Source organism: Corylus avellana, chromosome 1 (genome assembly GCF_965113065.1).
Source record: "Corylus avellana chromosome 1, dhCorAvel1.hap1.2, whole genome shotgun sequence".
NCBI lineage: Eukaryota > Viridiplantae > Streptophyta > Magnoliopsida > Fagales > Betulaceae > Corylus > Corylus avellana.
The window spans coordinates 13,214,559-13,236,334 of record NC_142490.1 but is presented as its reverse complement, the minus strand read 5'-3'; the positions used below and the strand labels follow the sequence as shown (position 1 = coordinate 13,236,334).

The 21,776-nt window shown below is 37.4% G+C and overlaps 1 protein-coding gene across 2 annotated transcripts; it reads right to left on the bottom strand.

The window, feature by feature from the left end:
• Positions 1-18,993, bottom strand: LOC132168810 (uncharacterized). Of its 2 annotated transcripts, XM_059579869.2 has the most exons (27): positions 18,725-18,992; positions 18,331-18,550; positions 18,077-18,207; positions 15,176-15,292; positions 14,926-15,072; positions 14,014-14,699; positions 11,949-12,070; positions 11,751-11,842; positions 11,304-11,511; positions 11,083-11,152; positions 10,433-10,581; positions 10,252-10,325; positions 10,000-10,173; positions 9,833-9,904; positions 4,054-4,155; positions 3,884-3,973; positions 3,104-3,179; positions 2,917-3,013; positions 2,726-2,795; positions 2,414-2,593; positions 2,083-2,205; positions 1,874-1,957; positions 1,522-1,706; positions 1,293-1,431; positions 1,127-1,186; positions 939-1,043; positions 1-519 (listed from the first exon to the last, which is right to left on the bottom strand). In XM_059579869.2, the coding sequence occupies exons 1-27, from the start codon at positions 18,809-18,811 to the stop codon at positions 406-408; spliced, it is 3,774 nt and encodes a 1,257-aa protein (XP_059435852.2). In that variant the 5' UTR covers positions 18,812-18,992; the 3' UTR covers positions 1-405. The 2 variants fall into 2 exon arrangements, with proteins under 2 accessions (XP_059435852.2, XP_088368633.1); XM_088512507.1 differs by having other exon boundaries at positions 2,414-2,795; positions 18,725-18,993.
• Positions 18,994-21,776: the final 2,783 nt, after the last annotated feature.

The following is a 21,776-nucleotide window of genomic DNA, read 5'->3' as shown; positions in this document are numbered from 1 at the left end:
TGAAGAAAAGAAACATTGACATGATCAATATACACTTTTTTTTCTGCAATTTATTAAGCTACACTTACAATTTGTTTAAGAGAAGAAATTGAGTGGATTAAGTATGCTTGTTCGTTAAGCATGTACGGGCAGAAAGGCCCTAAGTAACGAAGAAAGAAAAAAAAAAAAAAAAAGATGCTACAGTTAAATTAACTGTGCTTGGGGCATTGTAAAATTCCTAACAAAAAAGCGAAAATTAAGATTGAAAAAACAATGAAAAAAAAGGGGGGAAGAAAAACCTATATATAATACAATCGGGGTAAGGACCTGCAATGGAATTTCCATAAATAGTGGCCCCTAATCTTGCCACTCTTAAGGGTGACGAAGAATAATCTAAAAGAAATGCTATACACAAAGATACCAGCTCTACATGAAATAGCTTAGAGATCTCTTCTTCCTTGATCCACCTTCTCCATATAGGTCATTCCATTGCAGGAGTTCGTTCATGTTTGTAGACTCTGATGACACACTTGCGCACACCTGCATTAATGTGGATGAATGAAGATATATCATTGATAAGAGCAGGATCTTCTCAACCCAAGTTTTTCGACTTTAAGCCCTAATCCGAGTTTAACCCAGTTTGGCAGAAAACTTTTGGTTCGTTTGGTTAACACAACGCTTTTTGTGTAATCGTGTAACGTGATATTATGCCAAAAAAGACGAGAAGTGCTACACATTCCAAATTTTATTTTGATATTATGTCACCATCTCATGAGATTTATTATTTTGGAAAATGTGTCACCAACTCATGGGATGGATGGTGAAACATCATTTGGGAACCAACTTTTAGAACAAAAATTTGGAATGTTTAACATTTCTTAAAAAAGGAGAGGAAAAAAAAATCTAATATTTTCAAGAAGTTGTTGATTCCACGATATAGAAATCATCCATCATCATACCTGCTCATGCGCATATTTAAAATCCTCCATCTTTAGAGAACGAATATCAGCACTGCTATGCAATGCAGGTAAAGGTCTGTTACCAGCCAAGGCTGCATTTTTCTCCTGGAATACATGCAAAAGATCAACAAACAGAAAAACCAATAAATTAAAATAACAATTCCTGATACTGAAAATATCAAACTAACCTTCTTTTCCTTCTCCAAAATTTCTCTAATGGGACAGTGTGCTGCAGTCACACACAGATTCTGCAACCAAAAATGTAACCAGAGGAACCCGAAATGAATAAAGTAAAATAAAATAAAATTCTTTAGCAGGCAGAAAATCAGAAAACAAAGATAAAATGATCGGAACCTTTAGGTCACTCCCAGAATAACCATCAGTCATATTTGCAATTGCTTCCAAATCAACATCAGGCACCAACTCTTCCTTGGCTAAAACAACTCTAAGAATTTTTTCTCTGTTTGGGGCATCTGGCAAATTGACCATCAATCTGCACATAACAATTGTAAGTTGGACATCATGATAATTTCCTTGTGCCAAAAGAAATTGAACAAAGTTATGACAAGCATAATATATTTACCTCCGCGGAAGCCTCCTAATAACAGCCTCATCAAGGTCAAAAGGCCTATTAGTAGCAGCAAGAACCAGCACACGCTCCTTATCTTTTGTACGCAGACCATCCCAATTCACCATAAACTCATTCTTCATCTTACGCATAGCCTCATGCTCTCCTGGATTTTCACGTCTTCCTAGCATGCTATCAACCTGCAAAAATAATTGAAGTGAACAAAAATTATTTCAGAAGGGAAGGCAGACACAGATTAGAGAGAGGCATCAAGGAAGGTTTAAAATTAAAAAAAAAAAAAAAAAAAAGACATGAACATAACAAAGAATTGACAAAAATATAGCTGTTGTGGATGCATTAAACCAACCTCATCAACAAAAACAACACTGGGAGCAATTTTACTAGCTAGAGAGAAAACTGCTTTGACATACTTCTCCCCTTCACCAAACCACTGCAAGCAATAGAGAGACATAATTCAAGTTTTTTTTTTTTTTTTTTTTTTTGAAAAAAAAAAACAAAAAAACAAAACAAAAACCAAATAAGAGATGCACGTGCCATTTCTATATGAATATATACCTTTGAAGTGATGCTTGACATAGATATATTGATAAAGTTTGCACCGGCCTCAGTTGCCACCGCCTTTGCAAGCATTGTTTTCCCAGTACCCGGAGGGCCAAAGAGCAATATTCCCTTGCAAGGCTGTAAAATGAGTAACCATATTAAGAAGGAAAACATCAAAGATACAAGATATATTAAAATTGTTCCCCTCTCCTCCAGCCTGGGGGCCGCACCCAACAAAAAGGAAAAAGATCCAAAACAAACACATTCGCATGGGAAAGCAAAGGCTAGTTGCTCAGCCAAAAATATCTATGAGAAAATAGAGAGAAAAAAACGCAAAGCCATTCACCTTAGTCAACTGCCCTTTACAAAATAACTCAGGCCTCTGAAGTGGAAGCATCACCAACTCTTTCAACGTATCCTTTACATTTTCTAAAGCCCCAATATCATCAAAAGTAACCCCAATGTCAGTGGGAGGAATAACATCAGCGAGAAGCTTCTTCTCAAATTCATTCTCGGTTACCACATCCTGGAAAATTTTGAACTTGAACTGAATATGAATCTCAAACAAATCAAGGGTGTACATTTTATCCTCAGAATCGATAAGGAGAGGAGGCAGTTGAATCTGTGATAGTACCCAAGAGATAAATGTAAACTTTACCTTCAGTGATTTCTTCAAGCTCTTGCTTTCGTTTTGAATACTTTGCAGAATGTTCAGCCCATAGCTGATGCTGCAATATAAACCATCATGAATAATGTTAACACAGGACAATAGAGAGGTGAACCATTTTTAACTACTTAATTATAAACTTCAAAAACAATGATGACCACAATTGGAAAGAATATGGCTACCTTTCAGCAGAAATTACGAGTTTAGCATCTTTAACTGACGCTTCAGTATGATGCATAAAATGGTTACTTAGAGCCCAGCCTACTATTTTCTCCACACCTATCATAAAATCATAGCATCAGTTAAAACCACAGTAAAGATCACTGCATAAAAATTCAGGACAACAAGATCGAGTACAAGAATACTTACTTTCAGTAGTAAGGGCTTGATCTTTAATACACAAGGCTTCAAGGTCAGGGCAATCCAAGCCAATTCGGTTGAGAACCTGAAAACCAAAGGTATTTTGTAAATATCCAATAACACAAAGTCAACCAGATGATATTGTAAATCCAAAAAAATTAACTCAGATGAATAATACTTGATTAGTCTGATTAATATAACAAATAAGGAATTTCCAGGAAATACAAATATCGAGGATTTCGAAAGCTGATGAGGCAATAATCTATGATTTACCATGAGAACATTAAGTAAGAAGGTATCTTTGTCCACCAGGAGCTACCCCACTGCATTTCTCCTTGTGTGTGTGTGTGTGGAGAGAGAGAGAGAGAGACTACTATTTGACCTTAGATATTATTCATAAGAGAAATGCTATACTTCCCAAACTTTTTTCCCCAAAAGTTGGTTCCCATGTGATGTGCCACCATCCCATGAGATGGTAACACATTTCTCAAAATAATATATCTCATCGATGATGACACATCATTTGAGAATCAACTTTTGGAAAAAAAACATTAGGTAAGCTAACACTTCTCTATTCATAAATTGAAATCTAATACCCACTAGACCCAAATTATGGGTCAAATGTATATTCAGCTATGCACTAATACTGTCACATTGTCCAAGGTTTTATCCAGCCTTGTGGGATAATTCACCATAACAACGATAATCAAAACCGAAATAGCTACCAGCATATAGGACCATGGAGAGAGAATGCAAGATCCACAAATAGCACAATCCGCTTATACTCACCGTGCGAATACTGACAATATTTGATTGAGCTTTCAAAGTTTCGACATCACGCTCCAACTGCTGCTTCCAGTCCGAAAGTAATGCTTCATCCTATCCGGAATAAGAGATATGAGAGGCCACGGAAAATAACAGCAGAAGGATTGCAGTATAAATGAAAGTGGGCTCAATACCTGAGGCAGCTGTATTATCACTTTGTTCGGGAAAAGCCGAGTGAGTTGTTTCATTGCTTTTGGCGTTTCTTTGCTCCTATCATGCAGCCTACCAAAGTTATCCTGAACATGAAGCCAGAGTTGCATCATTTTGATTTGTGAAGGAAGTGAAACCACCATTGACAATACATAAATCACTGCAAATGAAGTGTCACAGCAATAACAGTTCCAGAATCCCCACCAACACGTGAGTTCCATAAAAAAAATGTGCATGGTTCTTTCACACTTACGATGTGTGCGTGTGTACATGCAAGGACAAGAGAGAGAGAGAGAGAGAGAGAGAATCATATAGCAAATATAACTTTATATCTGATAGCAAATCATGTAAACAACAGGCAAGAATATTGTTCCACAAACATAGTGACCACACTTATGATGTGTAAGTGCGTGTGTACACGTGCCTGAGTGTGTGGGTGTGCATGTGTATGTTTGTTTGCATGACGACAAAGAGAACCATACATCAATAGAAACTTTATTATCTGAAAGCAAATTATATACACAAAAGACAAGATTACTATCCCCGTTAACAGAGCAGTGACAGCAATCAGGTTGGTGGCGGCCTTGCCACCATGGCACTTGGCATAAGATATTCCACAACAATAAAGGCTACATGGCATGCCATTGCCACAACTCAGACCAAGCTAAGGATATTTCAGATCATCTGCTTTAGAGACAAAATAAAATAAAATAAAATATAAAAATCCACTGCAGCATAAGTTAGCCAACAAGAAAAACAAGGATAATCATTTTTGAAACCATCTTGCTTATACCAAAAAATAAAATAAAATTGTCGGATGCTTCCACCAAAATTTTAGTAAACAATACTTAAGGACGGGAGCCTTGTGTTCCATCCATATCCAACAGTTGTTCAAGTGCTTATCTAATTAATATTCACCATTAATTAATTCCAAACTTATGAGAGCGCTACACAATTTTGTCTAGAAAAATACTATAGTTTGTTATGTCAACAATTTCACCATCTGTGGTTCTCCAGCATATGACCAACAACTAAAACATAGATGCAGACACGAGTTTGGTATCTATAGACAGACTGACGAAGTCATGTCATGGTGTCTAGATTTTTAGGATTTAGCACATCTGATGTCCTATGCCCATCTCAGAAGTGACAGTCAGTCCATGTTCACAAATCAAAGCAGGTGACAGTACAAACCAAATGTCAAGCACAACCACATCATAAAACTGGGCCCGTCACCAGATGCATGCCTGAGCAAAGTACAAAGCATCTGAGATTCAAGCAACATCAAAGTGTCATAGCGTAAGGCAACTAAAAGTGCATTGGCTCATTTCCATCCCTAGTTCACAATGCAATTCACAACCCTACACTCAGAACTTATACCAACCACAGTGCATATAAACATACCCAATATACTTAAGAATAATGTCAATCAATTAAAATCCGTTACCACATGTAGTTTCACATCAAACCCCAAAACATGAGTGCTATCAGTTGTGACAAATCATTCCCTAGCACACTCCATAGCCTTCTAGAGATTCAATCACCTCTTAGGATGCTTAAAGCTGACACCCAAAATGCTTTGCTTAGTGTCGCAACATAACACTACTAGTGGCCAACACCACCATTCCTCACTCTGAAGGTCGATCTAAACTCATAGCCAAGAGAAAGAGCACTCATACTAGTCTCAAAAGATTAAGTTTGAATACTTGTCAAAAAAAACCACAAAGTGAAACACCCTAGACCTCTAGGGTAATTTTATGATGATGTAGTTTTTGTTTTTTTTTTTTTTTTAAAAAAAAATAGTTGTGCGGTAGTTGTTTGCTTAATTATCTCTTTTAATTTTGTGGGTTTAATAGGGGAGTGTGTTAGAGGGCTGAAAAAGACTTAAATAGAACAAAAAGGTCAATAACTGTTATGACTAAAACCTAATAGAATCTGGCCAGGTAAGAAAGTTTTTTTTGTTAAAAACAAGCCATAATTGTATGCCAATTCCTCCCTTAGGAATTGTTTCCAAAGTTAATCAAAAGAGAAAAGAAGTTCAATTCTACAACGAAACTAAAACCTAATCTGCTGCAAGCTTGTAACCACACCAAGTCCTAACCTGCCACCAGTTTTATTGTCCCCCCAAAATATACCCCACCTGAGTTTGAAAAAACTCAACTCCCTCTCTTCAAGCTAAGACCTAAAAAGCCTACGAACTATCTCCCTCACCGCTGCAACCAAAACAGGTAGAATTCTCCATGTTTTCTCAAACTTTATATTGAAAAATTGACACTCAGATTTCATATATCCTATCTAAAACTTGGTGTCTCATTTTTAAGCAAAATCAGTAGCAATTTGGGCCCCATAGTTGATTCCTAGAAGCTACCACTAGCTGTACAGCTTCAAATCAAGATTTTGGTAAGTGTTTTCAATGATTCTTTCAAATCTTTGAGAATTCCTTTTCAATAAATCTGAGAAAAAATTTCCCCTCCTAGTTAGATGGCTTCTCTTGTATACCTAGGGCACCTTAGGCTTTTAATGATATTCCGATTACTTATCAAAATAAATCTGAGAAAAATTTCTCCTTTGTAATTTTCCTAATTCCTATGTCCTAAATCTTGCAAAAAAGTGCAAGAACCTGATTCTTACACAGAGAACTCTTGCTGCCAAAGAGGAAAAGATTATGTCTTTCGGATTTCTCCTACTTCACGGCCGGATTTTGTTTGATGTTTGAGTTTCCCATGCATGCTGCCAGCCCCAAGGAAAACCTGTTGGATCTGATTTCTTCTCTAAGACAACATAGACATGGTTTAGACAGCATGATTTGCTGAATGTTTGACATTATCGTAGCATGAATGACTAGTTGAGCGTGTTGCATAGCACTGTAGGGGCCGAATAGCAAAATTAGGTTGCTGCAGAATCACCAAGAAAGCTGACTGTATGGCCTTCTCCAGAAAGATGTTTTGCAACAAAGTGACCATAGAATAAATGTTCTTTAAGTTGTCTTTCCAATGATCCAAACCATGCGATCATTGGACACGTAAGGCTAACAATGTAATAATCTTCGCTGACACGTTGCTGGAATTGCAACAGACACACACAAACACATTAGTTGAATCTTGAGGCCTTATTAAAGCCTAACTGTTTGACCCGAGACCAGACCTATTTAGGGACCTTAAGGTGACTTAAAAACCATATGAAGACTAGATGTAAGTAGTGTTGAAACCTACACTCTAAAGAGCACAGGAATAAGCTCACATTGCATGATCCATTTGTAGTAAATTGAACATACATGCATAGTTAGTGCGATCATTCAAGAAAAGAATACGGAAATAAGTGTCTTAAAGAGAAGAAATCAGATGAGAAGAAATCAAACTGCCACTTACTGTCGAATCAATGTTTAGGAGAATCAAACAATAGAAAAGAATAAATGTTATTAGACAACAATTATTCGTAAATGTTTGCTTAAGTTGCTAAGTGAAGTGTGTAAAATTCTTGAACCTAAGGAGCAAGGTAAGTAGAAATGAACGTACCTTTGTTCTCTTCTAAATGTTAATGCAATATTTTTCTTAAAATTGTTTTCAAGGTATATGATATAATGTTAGCCTTTATTTGATAGCCTTTTAATGCATCCAAATCTATATGTTTGAAAAAAGGGTTTGAATGTAAATAATTTTATGTGTGTGCTCCGCTATGTAATGAATTTGTTATGATGCTTGATGAAAACTAAATGAAAAGAAAGAAAGGAAAGAAAAAGGAAAACGATGGTATGAATGCATGAAAAGGTTTTAAATTGTTTTTCTTGGCCATATGAAATTATGTGTGATAGTAACAGAGTTAATGGGCGGGGGCAGCCATCTTGTAGGGTCTGCTGAGAATGACTCAAGTACTCGAGTGCACCATCGTTTATCAAGTGATGTACATATCCTAGACGCAGCTCTACCTGTGGCCACAAGAGCGAAGATGGGATCCTTGTAAATTTGTAATCGCCAACCCTTACACACATGGCGTAATAGGGTGTTTGTCATTCAAAAGATTACAGGAAAAATCAGGTTTATGGTATATGTGAATGTTGACTTGTATTTTTCAATGTTTTTGAAATGAAAGTGTTTCCAATTTCGTTTACCATATGTTGTATATATTTACTGAGTATTTGACTCACCCTTAGCTTTATGTTTTAAAACAACCCAGATGATATTGTGGAAGGTTCTATAGGCTAGGAAAACTAGAGAAAGAAGCATTCACCTAGAAGAGGATTAAATAAGCGCATGAAGCACATTAGTTGGTTTTGTTACAGCACACTTTCTATGTGAAGACTAAGGGTTTAAAGGTTAAGTTTTAATGGGGATGATGGATTAGTTTTAATTGTTATGAGATGTTTGATTTACTTTAATTTTCAGTTTATGGAATTCTTACATCCTTATGTTTCTGATCCGAGCGATACATAATATCATTTTCCTACGGGAAGGAGGTGTACGACCAAGATACCCAAAATGCTACTAAGTGGTTTAACTTAACAAACATGAAGGGAACCTTGTCAAGATCTAAATACTTGAATAGTCATGGTCTATGATTGTCATGCTTGAACTTTCCCATGCATTGTAAAGTGCAGCATGGCGAGCTGATCTATTATGGCCAAGCATTACCTTGAAAACCAATCCAACAGACTGATATTGACCATGGACTTGTGAGAATGTACCTTTTTGCTTTTTGGCCGGAGGAGAGAATCAACTTAAACAAGTTTAATGCAGGCTATCAGGCAGAAACCTAGGAGATGGGGTTTACTTCTTTTCCAGGGTATCCAAACCATTTAACTCAAGCTATTTTACACATTAACAGAACTTGTTTTTTCAATTTTATGACACATAATGGTAATTGGGGGTGGTAAGTGTGAAAAAGGATGTCCAAATGGATTCTAAGGCATAATTATGCGAGAACCTTTCATGCTATGCTTATCCTTAACTCTTAATATTTCCCACTTTAAGGCCTTTCTAGACAGTGTTCAGAGCACACCTTGTAAAGTGGTGATTACTTTGAAAACCCTAGCATGAGCGCACAGGTTCTTCTCATCCTTTACACCCACCTTTCTCCTTAACTTATCCATCTATAAGAATAAAACTTATTTGCTGTCTTTATATCTTCAACTAATTAAATATAGGATCACCTCAATTACGTAGACTAGTCAAAGAATAATTCATAGACTTGTGCTCAATCAGCTTCAGGTGCCTTTGTGCTACAGACTAGGACCATAGTCTGAAGACCATGTAAGCTATCATGTTCCATCAGTCATGGTTAGACAATCAGCCACCATGAACTAAACCAACTCTTTAGAGGCTAAAAAGAAAAAGAAACAGAAAAAAAAAAAATATGTGACCCGTGCAGGTGTGAGATTGAAAAAAAAAAATTACTCAAATGTCTAAATCATACATGAAACCGACACCAAAAACTAGGCCAATAAACGATATATTAGGTAATGCATGCACTGATATATACATGAGAACAACTTATGGTGTTAATTAGAACCAGACATAGGCAAAATGATTTGGTAAAAGATGCAAATGAATAATAAAAAAATAATAATAATAAAAATAAATAAAAAAAGACTTTCGGTTAAAATCTAACAACGTCCAGACAAAGATAAGTTAGAGACAAATTATACTCAAGAGAGCACGCTTAGACACCCAAACAAACACACATGGAAGCACACATGCACCCACGTGCTATAATACTTCAAGAGTGGAAAAAGGCAAAAGGGAAAAGGAATGGCAGAGGTTAGCATACCGGAAAAGCAAGATCAAGCAAAGCAGTCTGGTTGCTTCCAAACTTTGTAAATAGAAGTCCACCAGGATGGGCCTGAAAAATACAAAATTGTCAACATCAAATGGGTAACAATAATTCAGCAAGCCATATATGAACAAGCCAACAGAGTAAAACAATGAATTTCTTACCTTCTCCTTGCGACTGTCCATCTGGGTATGGGAGCCAATTATAACGACATTCTTCGGCAAATTTTCAAGCTTAATCTTTAAGACTGTATATGAATCTGAACTACCCACCATGGCCTTTTCTACGTCTTTCACGAACAATATTAATGGAGCAATTTTACTTTCTTTTGATGTGACCTATATACAGGAGATGCATTAAATCTGAACTCCAAGACAACAGCAACAACTCTTAGACCAATAAAGGATGGGAAGTACCTCAAAGATATCATTAATAGCAAGCTTGTCGATATCATCACCTCCAAAACCATCTAAGCGTTGTAAATTATTGGCTGCAGAGTGAAGGATCAATGAGTACAAAACAATACAACACTGCACCAAATGGAAATCCAATATATATAATAAAGGAAAGTTAGGACAAGTGGGCCAAAAGAATCACCAGAACAAAAGAAACCATGATCATCTTCACAAGCGCCACCAAGATTGTTTCCATCTGGAATTGATTTATCAAATCTAACCCCAATTTTTGAATTACCATTTTCTTCAAATGGAAGGACAACTCTGCCTCGAGAACCAGGTGTTGGTCCCCTGCTCCAGCATAGAAAAAGAAGATAAATTTTCAACAAGTACATAGATATTATACATAAATAACAGTTACTTCATATTAAACAAACTTAAGTTACTAGTAATAATTAGTAAGAACAGATCATTAATTACTACATCAATACAAGAATTAGTATCGGTGAAAATATGTTTGGATCCATATTGCAGAGAGTTTATCGCAACTCAGTTAAATAGATTTAGAATTCAAATCACCGGGTTGCTTGCAAAAATGATTTTGTTTTGACACCAAAATGAAATGAATTCTAGTACTAAAATGGTTCCACACACCGAAATTTACTAGATTCAATTTCTATTGAATTTTAAGCAAAGGGGCACGCTCCTGTGTAGAATCTAATGGAATCTTTTGTGGTACAAAGTCTCAAAAGCATATAATTATAGCACCTTACTGATACACAGCAAAATTTTAATTCTAACCTTATATGCCAATTAAAGGTATAGGATGCATAGAGCATAGGGAAAGAATACCTTAACGGACAATTATGCAATGGCGAAACTCCAGAAGGTAAGGTGGTACCCACGAATTTTACTCTATCACCTGTAAAATTTTATATAATACAGCTATAAATTATACATGTGTGGACTAAATAAAGGATGGGCAAACCATGCATAACCATAATAACCAAGCACATGGATAACCAAGCATCTGTATATTAGAATTACAAAAACTGGGGCAAGGAATAGCATGCCTTCTTTGAGTGTAGTGCTTTTTGATGATGCAGTAGATGCCTCCTGCTTTGGCATAGCCTGAGAGCATAATGTGGATCCACCAGTAATATCAGCCTCAACACTAGAAGCCGGTTTCTTGTGCGGTAACAAAGCACGCTTGGCAAAAATTGATGCTCGTTCAGGCCTCGAAGCTTCTCTCACAGACTCAGAATCTTTAGGTGTTGGTCCCTAAAATTATTTGAAAGTGTACAAGACAAAAATAAGATGTCTGCAAAACTGGACATTCCGCAGTTCAACCTCATCTTACAAAATATAGAAACAGATGTTGGAAGAATTCTTTTTTAAAATAAGTAACTGTTGTTGGAAGAAGTTTGTAGCTTAAAAGATAGTAATAAAATTCATAGAAAACAAAATACATAAATTTCTACTTTAAAAGCGAAAATCAAATAGACATTAAAGAAGCTTACACCAGGCAACAGAAGAGAATCAACAGTCAGCATTCTAGCACCAAAATGTTTGGCAAGAGCCTTTGCCAGAGTCTCCTGATATATCTCCGAACCTACATAAATTCCATTGGCATATAATGTCTCATCAAGGATTAGGAAGGGAAAAACTACAAACACACAACAATATGAAGTAGATCAACACAGAAATAGTAGTAGTACCTGCAGGACCAGATAATAATATTCGCGGGGACACAGTAGGTAGGTCTGAGGCATACTTCACAAATTTATCACATTTCAAATGAACATACGTTGAAGCAATCAAAACATCCTTTGTCGTATCACTGTAACAATGCACAATTGTTTTTTGATAAGTAATTGGAATTCATTAAAAAATTGTAAAGGCACAAGCCAGGTACATAGAAAGCATACAAGAGAAACACCTAACCAAAAAAAAGAAAAATAATCAAGAAAATCATGAAAGCTAGAAAAATGAAAACAATCAATGGCACTTGTATAGTGGTAGAGGAAATTGAGGAAAAATGCATTTAATTCCACCACTGTCTTATCACAGTTTTCAAAACTATGATAATTTATTTCTCTCTAGATGCACCACATTAAGCAGAATGGGACCAACTTCCACATTGCTGCACGATGAGACAACCAAACTGCCCTCTCCAACGGGCGAGAAGAGGTCTACCACTCGTCTAGGCATATTACCTACTCAAATCCAAAAAGGCCGAAAATAGTATTCCACAAAGTGCTAGCAAACTCATAGTGGAGTAGGAGATGATCAACAAATTCCCCACTCTTCTTGCACAAGCAACATCAATCTACCACCACAATATGCAGCTTCTTTAGGTTCTCAATAGTGAGGGTCCTCCCTAAAGCTGCCGACCAAGCAAAGAATGCCTCTCAAAGAAACCTCACACCACCAAATACTCCTCCAAGGGAACGGTACTATCTTGGGGAATTACGACATGGTAGAACAATCTGACATCGAACAACTCTCTCTTGGAAGAGATCCAACAAAGTTTGTCTTCACACCCCGTCTTGGTTTGAAGTATGACAGAGTAAAGAACGAGGTAAATGAATCTACCTCCTAATCATGTGTCGCTCAGATAAAATTAACGTTCCATCGATGAGAGTCACTAGAAAACTCCAAATGATTAGCCACAGAAGCATCCTTGCATCAAGCAATACTTGATAACTCCGAAAAAGGTACATTAAGGGTCTAATCCTCACACCACCATAATGCCAAAATCTAATCTTCAAGCAGTCCCCCACCTTAAATCTACTATGACTAGAAAACTCCCCTCAACCCCTCCTAATGTTTTTCCATAGACTCACCCCATACAACCCATGATCACCCCATACAACCCATGAACATTATTAGAACATCACCCAACCCCACAAGCCACCATATTTAAAATCCACTACCACCCTCCACAGAGCCTCTATCTCATGGACATAGCGCCATAACCACCCCCCTTATATTGGAGAACAAACCTTAGATCAACTTACTAGGTGAAATTTGAACTCTTCACCAACACCACCCCACAAGAAATCAAGCTATAACTGATCTATGTAATTGGCTACAAACCTCTCTGTCCCCCTCCTCCATACTTCGCGACCGCCAAAGACTCGCCCAAATTTGTTCTCACACCACTGAATGATAAAAGCTTTATTCCCCGACCTAGAGGACTTCACAAACTCTTTAGAGCCCTCTGCTTGAAGCAGAGCCTCCATGGTGACCAATAGCCAGCTCACAGCAACTTTTTCGAGAAAGACTGAATGAACGGAACCCTTGCTTCTCTCAAAAACCTGCAGAACCGATCCTCCAACCTCAAACGAATTCGAAGGACTTAGCTTCAACATAAAACATACTCGAATACCCCATTGCAAAATACCGAAAAGACGAACTAAGACAACATCATTGATGGAGGGTCCAACAAACAAAAGAGGGACGTCAAGATGTGCCTAAACACACCGACAGCAGAGAGAGAGAGAGGGGGGAGAGAGAGAGAATCAAGTGGACGATAAAAGATAAAAATGCGCAACATCCAAACAACATAAATATCCACTATCCAGCAGAATACGCAACAAGTGCAGGCCATCAGTCTGGATCCAACAAGAAACTATAGAGCCAGAAGCCCTTTTTTAACTTTTTGTGTAGTTTCCTACACATAGAAAGCGCAACACACTGTCGAATAAAGCATTTGCAGTGATTAAAATAAGTTTCAAATCCGATACAACCTAATTAACAATTAAAAACAAATTCAGGTACCTTAAGTAATATGGGAAACTTTCAAATGAAACTTCAATGTTGTCAGGATTGAGAATTCCTTGTTGTAAACTATCCTTGTATGCTTGCCTCCTAGTTGATATCAAAATGGATGGAGGATCAGAATCCCTAAGGAGTTCTCTCACTTCCCTTTGCTCATCAAGTATTTTAGAGATACTGCCACTTAAATCAAACTCAGAAGATGAACCAGCAAGCATTCGCAAGAGCGGCCTTAATTCATAATTTGCTGTAGTGACCTTTCCAATGTCTGTGTCCATACAAGGATCCAATCCAAGATTATCAAGATTTGGCTTTTGATTGGCAGCATCTGGGGATGGAGCAACAACTTTCTCTCTTGAAGAAACACCAGAAAGATCATTATCATTAACACTATCCTTCAAATCAATGTCCAGAGAATGATCATCTAACCCTCCGCAGCCAGAAGGTAACATGGACATCTCAGTATTCTGTTCCACATTCTCACCAGTTTTAGCAGGTGCCTGAAGTAAGGATAACTCTTTTGGCAGATTTGACAAAGATGCTAAAATTGATGCTCCGGCAACAGCTGAGGGGTCCCCAGATCTTGCCTCGATATGTATCCCCTTAATTGGAGCACTATGCGCTTCTAATATGCTTACAGAAGATATACCAGGAGCAGCTAAATTATCATTAACAAGCTGCTGAAAGATCTGATTTCTTGTCAAGGAAAATATAGGACATCCATGAGGGAAAATAAAAACATTGTAATCACGCTAAATAGCATAAAGCAACTGCATCACACTAAATTCCACAAAGCAACCACATTAAAAGACAACATCAGGGTTTCTTCTTCTTTTTCTTTTGGGTGGTGGGATGTTTTAAATAAATAAACTACACATGACTGCACTGGCAATATTTGGAGGGAAAAAAGGATACATAAGCATGCTTTCCAGAAGAACTGAAGACCACCTCATCGCCTCCACTCAAGATAACACTGGAATTTTTTCTATGGATCTTGCCATTTACTTGAACGGCACCTTTTCCCCCTGTGATTTCCAGTAATGTAACAGATGAACCTTCACGCTATCCAAAATAAAATGAATACAAAAAAAAAAGGTCAGTAATTTTACAAGCCATCCTGAGGAGGAACAATAAGCAATGTCATTGCACTGTGCAGAGAGTTAACCTCTATGTGCCTCAATCTACACAAATTAGTACTAACAGATGGATCTTTAAGCCACAAATTGCATTGACGACCTTGACCAACAGTGAAAGTAGTACCAGACATTGGCAGGTGAGGATTCTACAAAAAAATAAGAACCAAACAGCAGATGAGTTCAAAAGCAACAATATAACATTAAGATCAACATTATAACCCTGCCTCCCTTACTAGATGAGACAAAGAAGCAAAAATCAAGTCCTCATTTTCCTTTTTATTGTGGCAATCGAAAGTAAATAACACCCCCAAATATAGATAACAATTAAAACTAATTTATCAGATTTGGACTGAAAGGATCATTTTATAATCAAAAACAGAATCCATGTTTCTTAGAAAAAGGAAGAAACTGACATTCAGGGTTAAAAAGAATTTCATAAACTAAATCATAGATCCTTTTTCACCTAAAAATAATATGCCATGCATAGTCAGCCAAACCCTAAAATTCAAACCTTCAAAAGAGTGCTAAGATACATGCTCAACATAATAAATTACAGGGAAATGACCCAGCACATTTATCAAAATATTTACAAAGAAGTACATTAGTCAGATCATTACCAGATACATATGGCCTTTCATAATAAATAAGATAAAAAGGTTTTTCAACCAGCAAAAAAAATTAAATCTAGATAGACAATACATACTACAGACCGTCTTAGAGAGAGAATAAAAACAAAAACAAAAACAAAAAATAAGGCATAACGTGATCATTTTTTTTCCTCTTTTGTCTTTTTTCTTGATTGATAAGTTATAAAAGCATCCACAATTCTTTAACCCACGACCACAACCTCCACCTTGCTCTTGTTGGGAAGAGAGGGGGAGGACATGAGCTAAAGCTCATTAGCCACTTCCGTCTATCTTCTAAAAAAAACACCAAAGAATCCTAACTGACGGAAGAGATAAAAAATTGACAAGTTAAACCCTCACCATACAGCACTTGAAGCCTCACATGACAACCTCAAGCGACTTTCCCACCAACCCTTCAGCCTGCAACATGATCCAAACTCATGTCTCAAGCAACACAGGCATCAAACAACACTCTAACTAGGATCAGAGAGCCCGCACTCATGTAAAGGAAGTTAATTTTCCAGCACAGGGTCCATTATATGATTACTCCCACCCTCCCCTCAAGAACATACCAGGTCATCCTCCCTCCCCTTCTTTCAACACAGGATGCATCATAAGATCACTCTTCTTACCTAGTGATATCACATTCCCCCCCCACGGCGTCCCCCTTTCTTTTTCCTTTTTTCAAAATAGACAATTTTTATGCATTCTATAATCTAGCAACATCTATGTAGATATGAATAAGCACAAACAAAATGTAGCAATAAATTAATTGCCAAAACAGCATACTAGATTTAAGGCCACACGTGAACAACTAAAATTTCACAGGAAACTCATCTACTACTTATCAAATTATTGCCAGTCCCAAAGTAAGCTCCCCTAAGAAGAAACATAAAGAGATCATATTCCAAATTGGAGGTGGCTGATCCATGCCTACTTTCCCCTTCATCATTTCAACCCACTTGCACAGGTGGCATATCATGCTTGCAAATCTCATTCATGGGGGGCGAGAACCAACCCTCGGATCGATATGGGCCGGATTCTAAAGGCTGAACCAACAAGGGAGGTAAACGGAATCCAACTACTGACCCCAAACTGATTGACCTCAGTAAGAAAACCAAGCCAAAACAACAATAGTCGATCACTCAATCGGATTCAATTCAGCTGGTCAGTTGGGTTGGGTTTCAAAGATTCGCTATACCCGCTTGGACTGGCCCGTTTGAGCCTTAATTTTTCAGCAACCAAACAAAAAAATTTCTCAACACCCACACCTAACCATGACCTAGCCCAAATTCCCAACCACGACCCACACACCCTTCATTGACCCCCATGAAAACTTCACACCCACGGGCCATGACAGCCCATGAACCAAACACCATGCATTTACCCATCAATGCTTCTCTCTCTTGCCATCATCACAAGATTCGCTTCCCATCCCTCTTGATCTGCTCCTTTCCTAGGTCGATCACCAATAGCAACAACAAGCCACTCCAATAAATCAATCTCCCAAGAACTAGGGGAGTTGGCTCGTGCAAAGAGGGAGGGTGGACCGACTGCCTGGGTGTGGTGTGGTGTGGGGTTAGGATTGGGTCACCAACTCATTGCACGGCTGCAAATAGGTAGGAAGGGTAGTCAGCAGTGCATTAGGGTTGGGGTCGAAGCATATCTCATGAAGGAAATGAAAAGCCAGAATAGAGAAATAAGTATTTATATAAGGGGTCAACCAGGTCGAATTACTAACACCAACTTCTGACCCCCAACTGACAACATCAGTATTAAACTTATCAAAACTGACACCAACCAACCAATTGTCGATAACTGACCGATGTTCAGTTGGTACCCTGTAAGGTCGGTCACGATGTGCCTATTCATACAGCTCTACTAGGGTCGGATAGGCATGCAGTACTCTACTCACATACAGCTACTTGCAGAAACTAAGTAAGCAACCTCACAATTAAGCATGCAAATACACCAAATTCACCAAACCTAACTGCAGACCTAAGAGGGGAGTCACTGCCCAAGGAGCTAACACACATAACCCAATAAAAGGATTACGATGCCATGGCTAACCAATTCGACCACACCACAAAATTCAATACAAAAAACCTCCAAGTCTTTGCTCAATTGCTTGAAAAACCAAAAAGAATACAACAAGACAAAATCTTTATCATTTTTGGCAAAGATTGAGTCGCAAACAACCTAAAAAAAGTAATTCTTTTCTCCACCGCTCTCTTTCTAAGAAACGAAACAGGGCAACAATCTAATCAAAAGAGCAGGTTAGAATCGAATAAAAGTAAAACCCACCTGAGAGCATTGGGAAAGCAGCTTTCCCCACGCGACTTTGGGACTCGATTTCGTCAGCTTTGTCAGGCGCTTCTTTTGCCGAAGCGCCGTGACGGCCACCTTCGATTTCTCAGCATCAACGGCGGCTCCACCTGAACCCCCACCAACCCCAAAAAGAATCAAACCCATAACCCAAATTCACAATTGAACAAAAACCCAGATTTCAAAAATACCCAAAAGCACATGCAAAAGCTAAAGCATCGAAATTTTATCACCTAACGACAGAGGCGACACCAAGGCCTCGCCTTCGACACTGAAATCCACACATTTATCGGCATCGCATCCATCAACCGGCTTTGGCGAACCGGTGTCCAGCAGATCAGGGGATTGCAGCTCCAGTTCTCGAGTTTCACACCCGGATTCCTTAACCGGACCCAAGTTCTCCACAGACGGACCGTTCTGAACATCATTGGTTGACGAGGACGCCTCAGACGCCTACAGTTTCAGCCCACAATTAATCCACAAGAAAGGTTCAAACTTCATCAAACCCAGAAACAAATCTTGCCAAAGAAACGCATACATAGATCAAAACTCAAACATGCATAAAACCCAGATGTCTTATACACCTATATGTACATATAACCGGAAAGGTAAAGGGAAAGAAGGAACCTTGGATCGTTTGGTGCTGGGTGGAGGAGGAGCAGGTGACGAGAGGGCACGTTTGGAAGAGGAGGAGCTGCGCCTGGTTTCAACCATGGTGTTGCTGGTGTTGTTGGTCTCCGATCCAAACAAGGCCTTGGCCGGAGAGAGAATCAGAGAGAGGTGTCAATTATTGCGGGAGATCAGTTTGGGGGGTTTTCCAGTGTTTTTGTTTGTAGTTGTAAAATTTTTTTTTTCCTTGAGAGAGAAGAAGTTATTAAGCGGTGGGAAGTAGGTTCGGCTGTTTGGTTTGGCTGTCAGATAAAGCTTAGATTCGGGATATTAATTTATTTTCTTTTTTATAACTTTTTTTTTTCCGAGTACAATTATGGCTTTGATTTCTTTCTTCTTTTTTTTTTTTTTTTTCTTTCACTCATCAAGTAGGATTACAATTTCGATTTTTATGAGGTGTTTAGTGAATGTACAGACTGGTGAGGGATTTGAATTTATGGTAGGCTTAAATTTTCCAAGGGTGAAACTGGTTCCTAGCATTACTCGTGAAAATATGTCACGTGACACAATTGGGTTCTACTGTGAGATAGGTTATATAGTGAATATATTGGAGGATTTTGACAAAGGACTTTCTAAATATCCTTATTAAGTTAGGGGTGTAACTTGCCCTAGCTAGTTCATAAAGGGTATTTTACTAGCATTCGTTCAACATCTCTCTGGCGTCCCACATCGCTTGAGTATGGAGATGGATATGTGCTTATATGTATACTTATATCCTTTGTGACATCAACGCGTTTTAAAGTCGTAATAGTCATGATCTTATCAGAACTCCACAATTAAGCTCGCTTTTGGAGAGCCAAAAGTGAATAATATTAAGTGTCATTGAGGTGTAGCATTACAATCAAGCTCACTACATAATTTATGAAAGAAATGAGTATCAAAATGCACAATTTATAGATAAAATATTCATGCTTAATGACAAGCATTTTGGCGTTTTCATGGCAAGTACTTATCTCAAACGCTCAAATCCAACCTCGGAGATATCAAAATAGCCAAAATTCTCGTTTCTGTAGCCTATGCTCTAATATTATTCAAGATACTAAGCAAAACCCTAATCATGCATGTAAAAACCCTAATTTTGCACTTTTTGCCCATAACGATCGATCGTTTCTCGAGGCCCATTCGATTGTTACAAAACGTTCAATCGTTCTTCAAGATCAATCGATCATTATGCCCCATAATATGGTTTTCCCTAATTCATCCTACCAAAACCTAATCTATCACTTACCCAAAATCCCAAGAAGTTACGACACTCTTAGAGGGATCACACAACATGCATAAATGTTTAAAACAACCAAAGTTACATACACAACTTAAAAACTCTAAAGGACCTTAACTTTTTTACCACAGTCATATTTTACTTGTTAAACAACCAATAAAATGTTATAAGGTGTGGAAAGGTATGTGTTTAAACACTGTCTTAGGGTTAAAATGAAAGCTAATCCTCAAGGTTCACACCTTTCATGCAAGGTCAAACTTATTTACCCAAAATACCTTAAAGGCAACTATAATGCAAATCATCATGTAAATCATAGCTTAAATATAAAAGATAATACATAAAACAAGGTTAGGTTAGACTTTATACCTTAAAGGTAGGAGCTTTCTAAGCCCTAATAACACAACTCTCAAGGGAACCCTCATATTTTTCTATCGAGGATCTAGTATCATAAAATGGGTGAAAACAAGGGTCTAGGGTGTAGCCCTTTAAATAGACCCCCTTCCACATGCTTGTGCTCAAGTTGTCAAATTTTATTTACATAGAGACTACTATTGTTCGATCTTTAAAAGCAACTACCAATCATTATGTAAAGCATCGTATCGTTCGATTGTTATGTCCAACGTTGTACTATTCGATCATTTTAAATCAATGATCAATCATTATGGTTGAAAACCTTATATGGAATAAGATATAAAATACGTTAATGAACATGTGTGTGTAGACACATCAAATTACTATTTTGTTGCAATTAAGTTCATTTGTTAGCGTTAACCGTTATAGTGGATATAAAAACCATATTTGACCAAATCCTTCCAAAACTGCCCTTGTTTGATCCTTGAAAACGAGGATATCGAGAATGTGGGGGCTATCTAAATGCCTACATGTTCAGGGAGCAGACCACGTATTTGAGAGTGGTGAAGGAGATCGAGGCCCTGCCGGAGGAAATCTTTTCTTTTTTTTTTTTTAAATCGACATGAATTTTGTTAACGATGTGAAAATTCACATCAATTTTGTTAAGCGACTTAAATTTGTTCACAACGTTTAATATAAACGAAGTAGATTGTTGTCGTTTCACTATTAAAATGACGTGAAAGGCATTTCTTGACTGCAGCTTCACGATTGTTGAGAAACGACATGAGTTGATTCACGTTGTTTTTATCACTATTCATTTAAATGACGTGAACAACTATTATTTTTGTAGTGTGAGGGTGAGTGTTCATCCTTACATGTAGAGTCGTAGACCCCTTAAATAACTCTTAATGTTGTTAGACAATTACAAGCTATTGAGGCTTAGGAAAAAAAAAATATATATATATATATATATATATATATATTGAGTGTGTTAGGCTTTGTATTTATGTTGACAAATCCTAATGTTAAACTATTAGTCATTTAGATTGTAATTGATAGTAGTTTAGCTACATTTGAGTTTGGTTCAAAATGTGGTTAATATTTGCACTTTATGAAGACTTGTTGAATCGTTGCTCAAGCGAAATTAAACATAAATTTTGCTCAACTCTCACGCTACAATCGCTTGAGGGAGTTTATGAATGTTGTAAATTGTTTTTAAATAGGATTTCTTCTTTAACCCAAGATGTTCCCTTACCTATAAATACCATGATTTATAGGATATATAAATTGTTGGGGAGAGAAACACTAAATGAGTCAAACAAGAATAAATTAATATACATATTATGACACCACTTATAACTTTAAAGTCTAATCTAATGGGCTTGGATCTACTTAGGTATATTAGTTACTATTTTTCTTTATACTTTATTAATGTAGGTC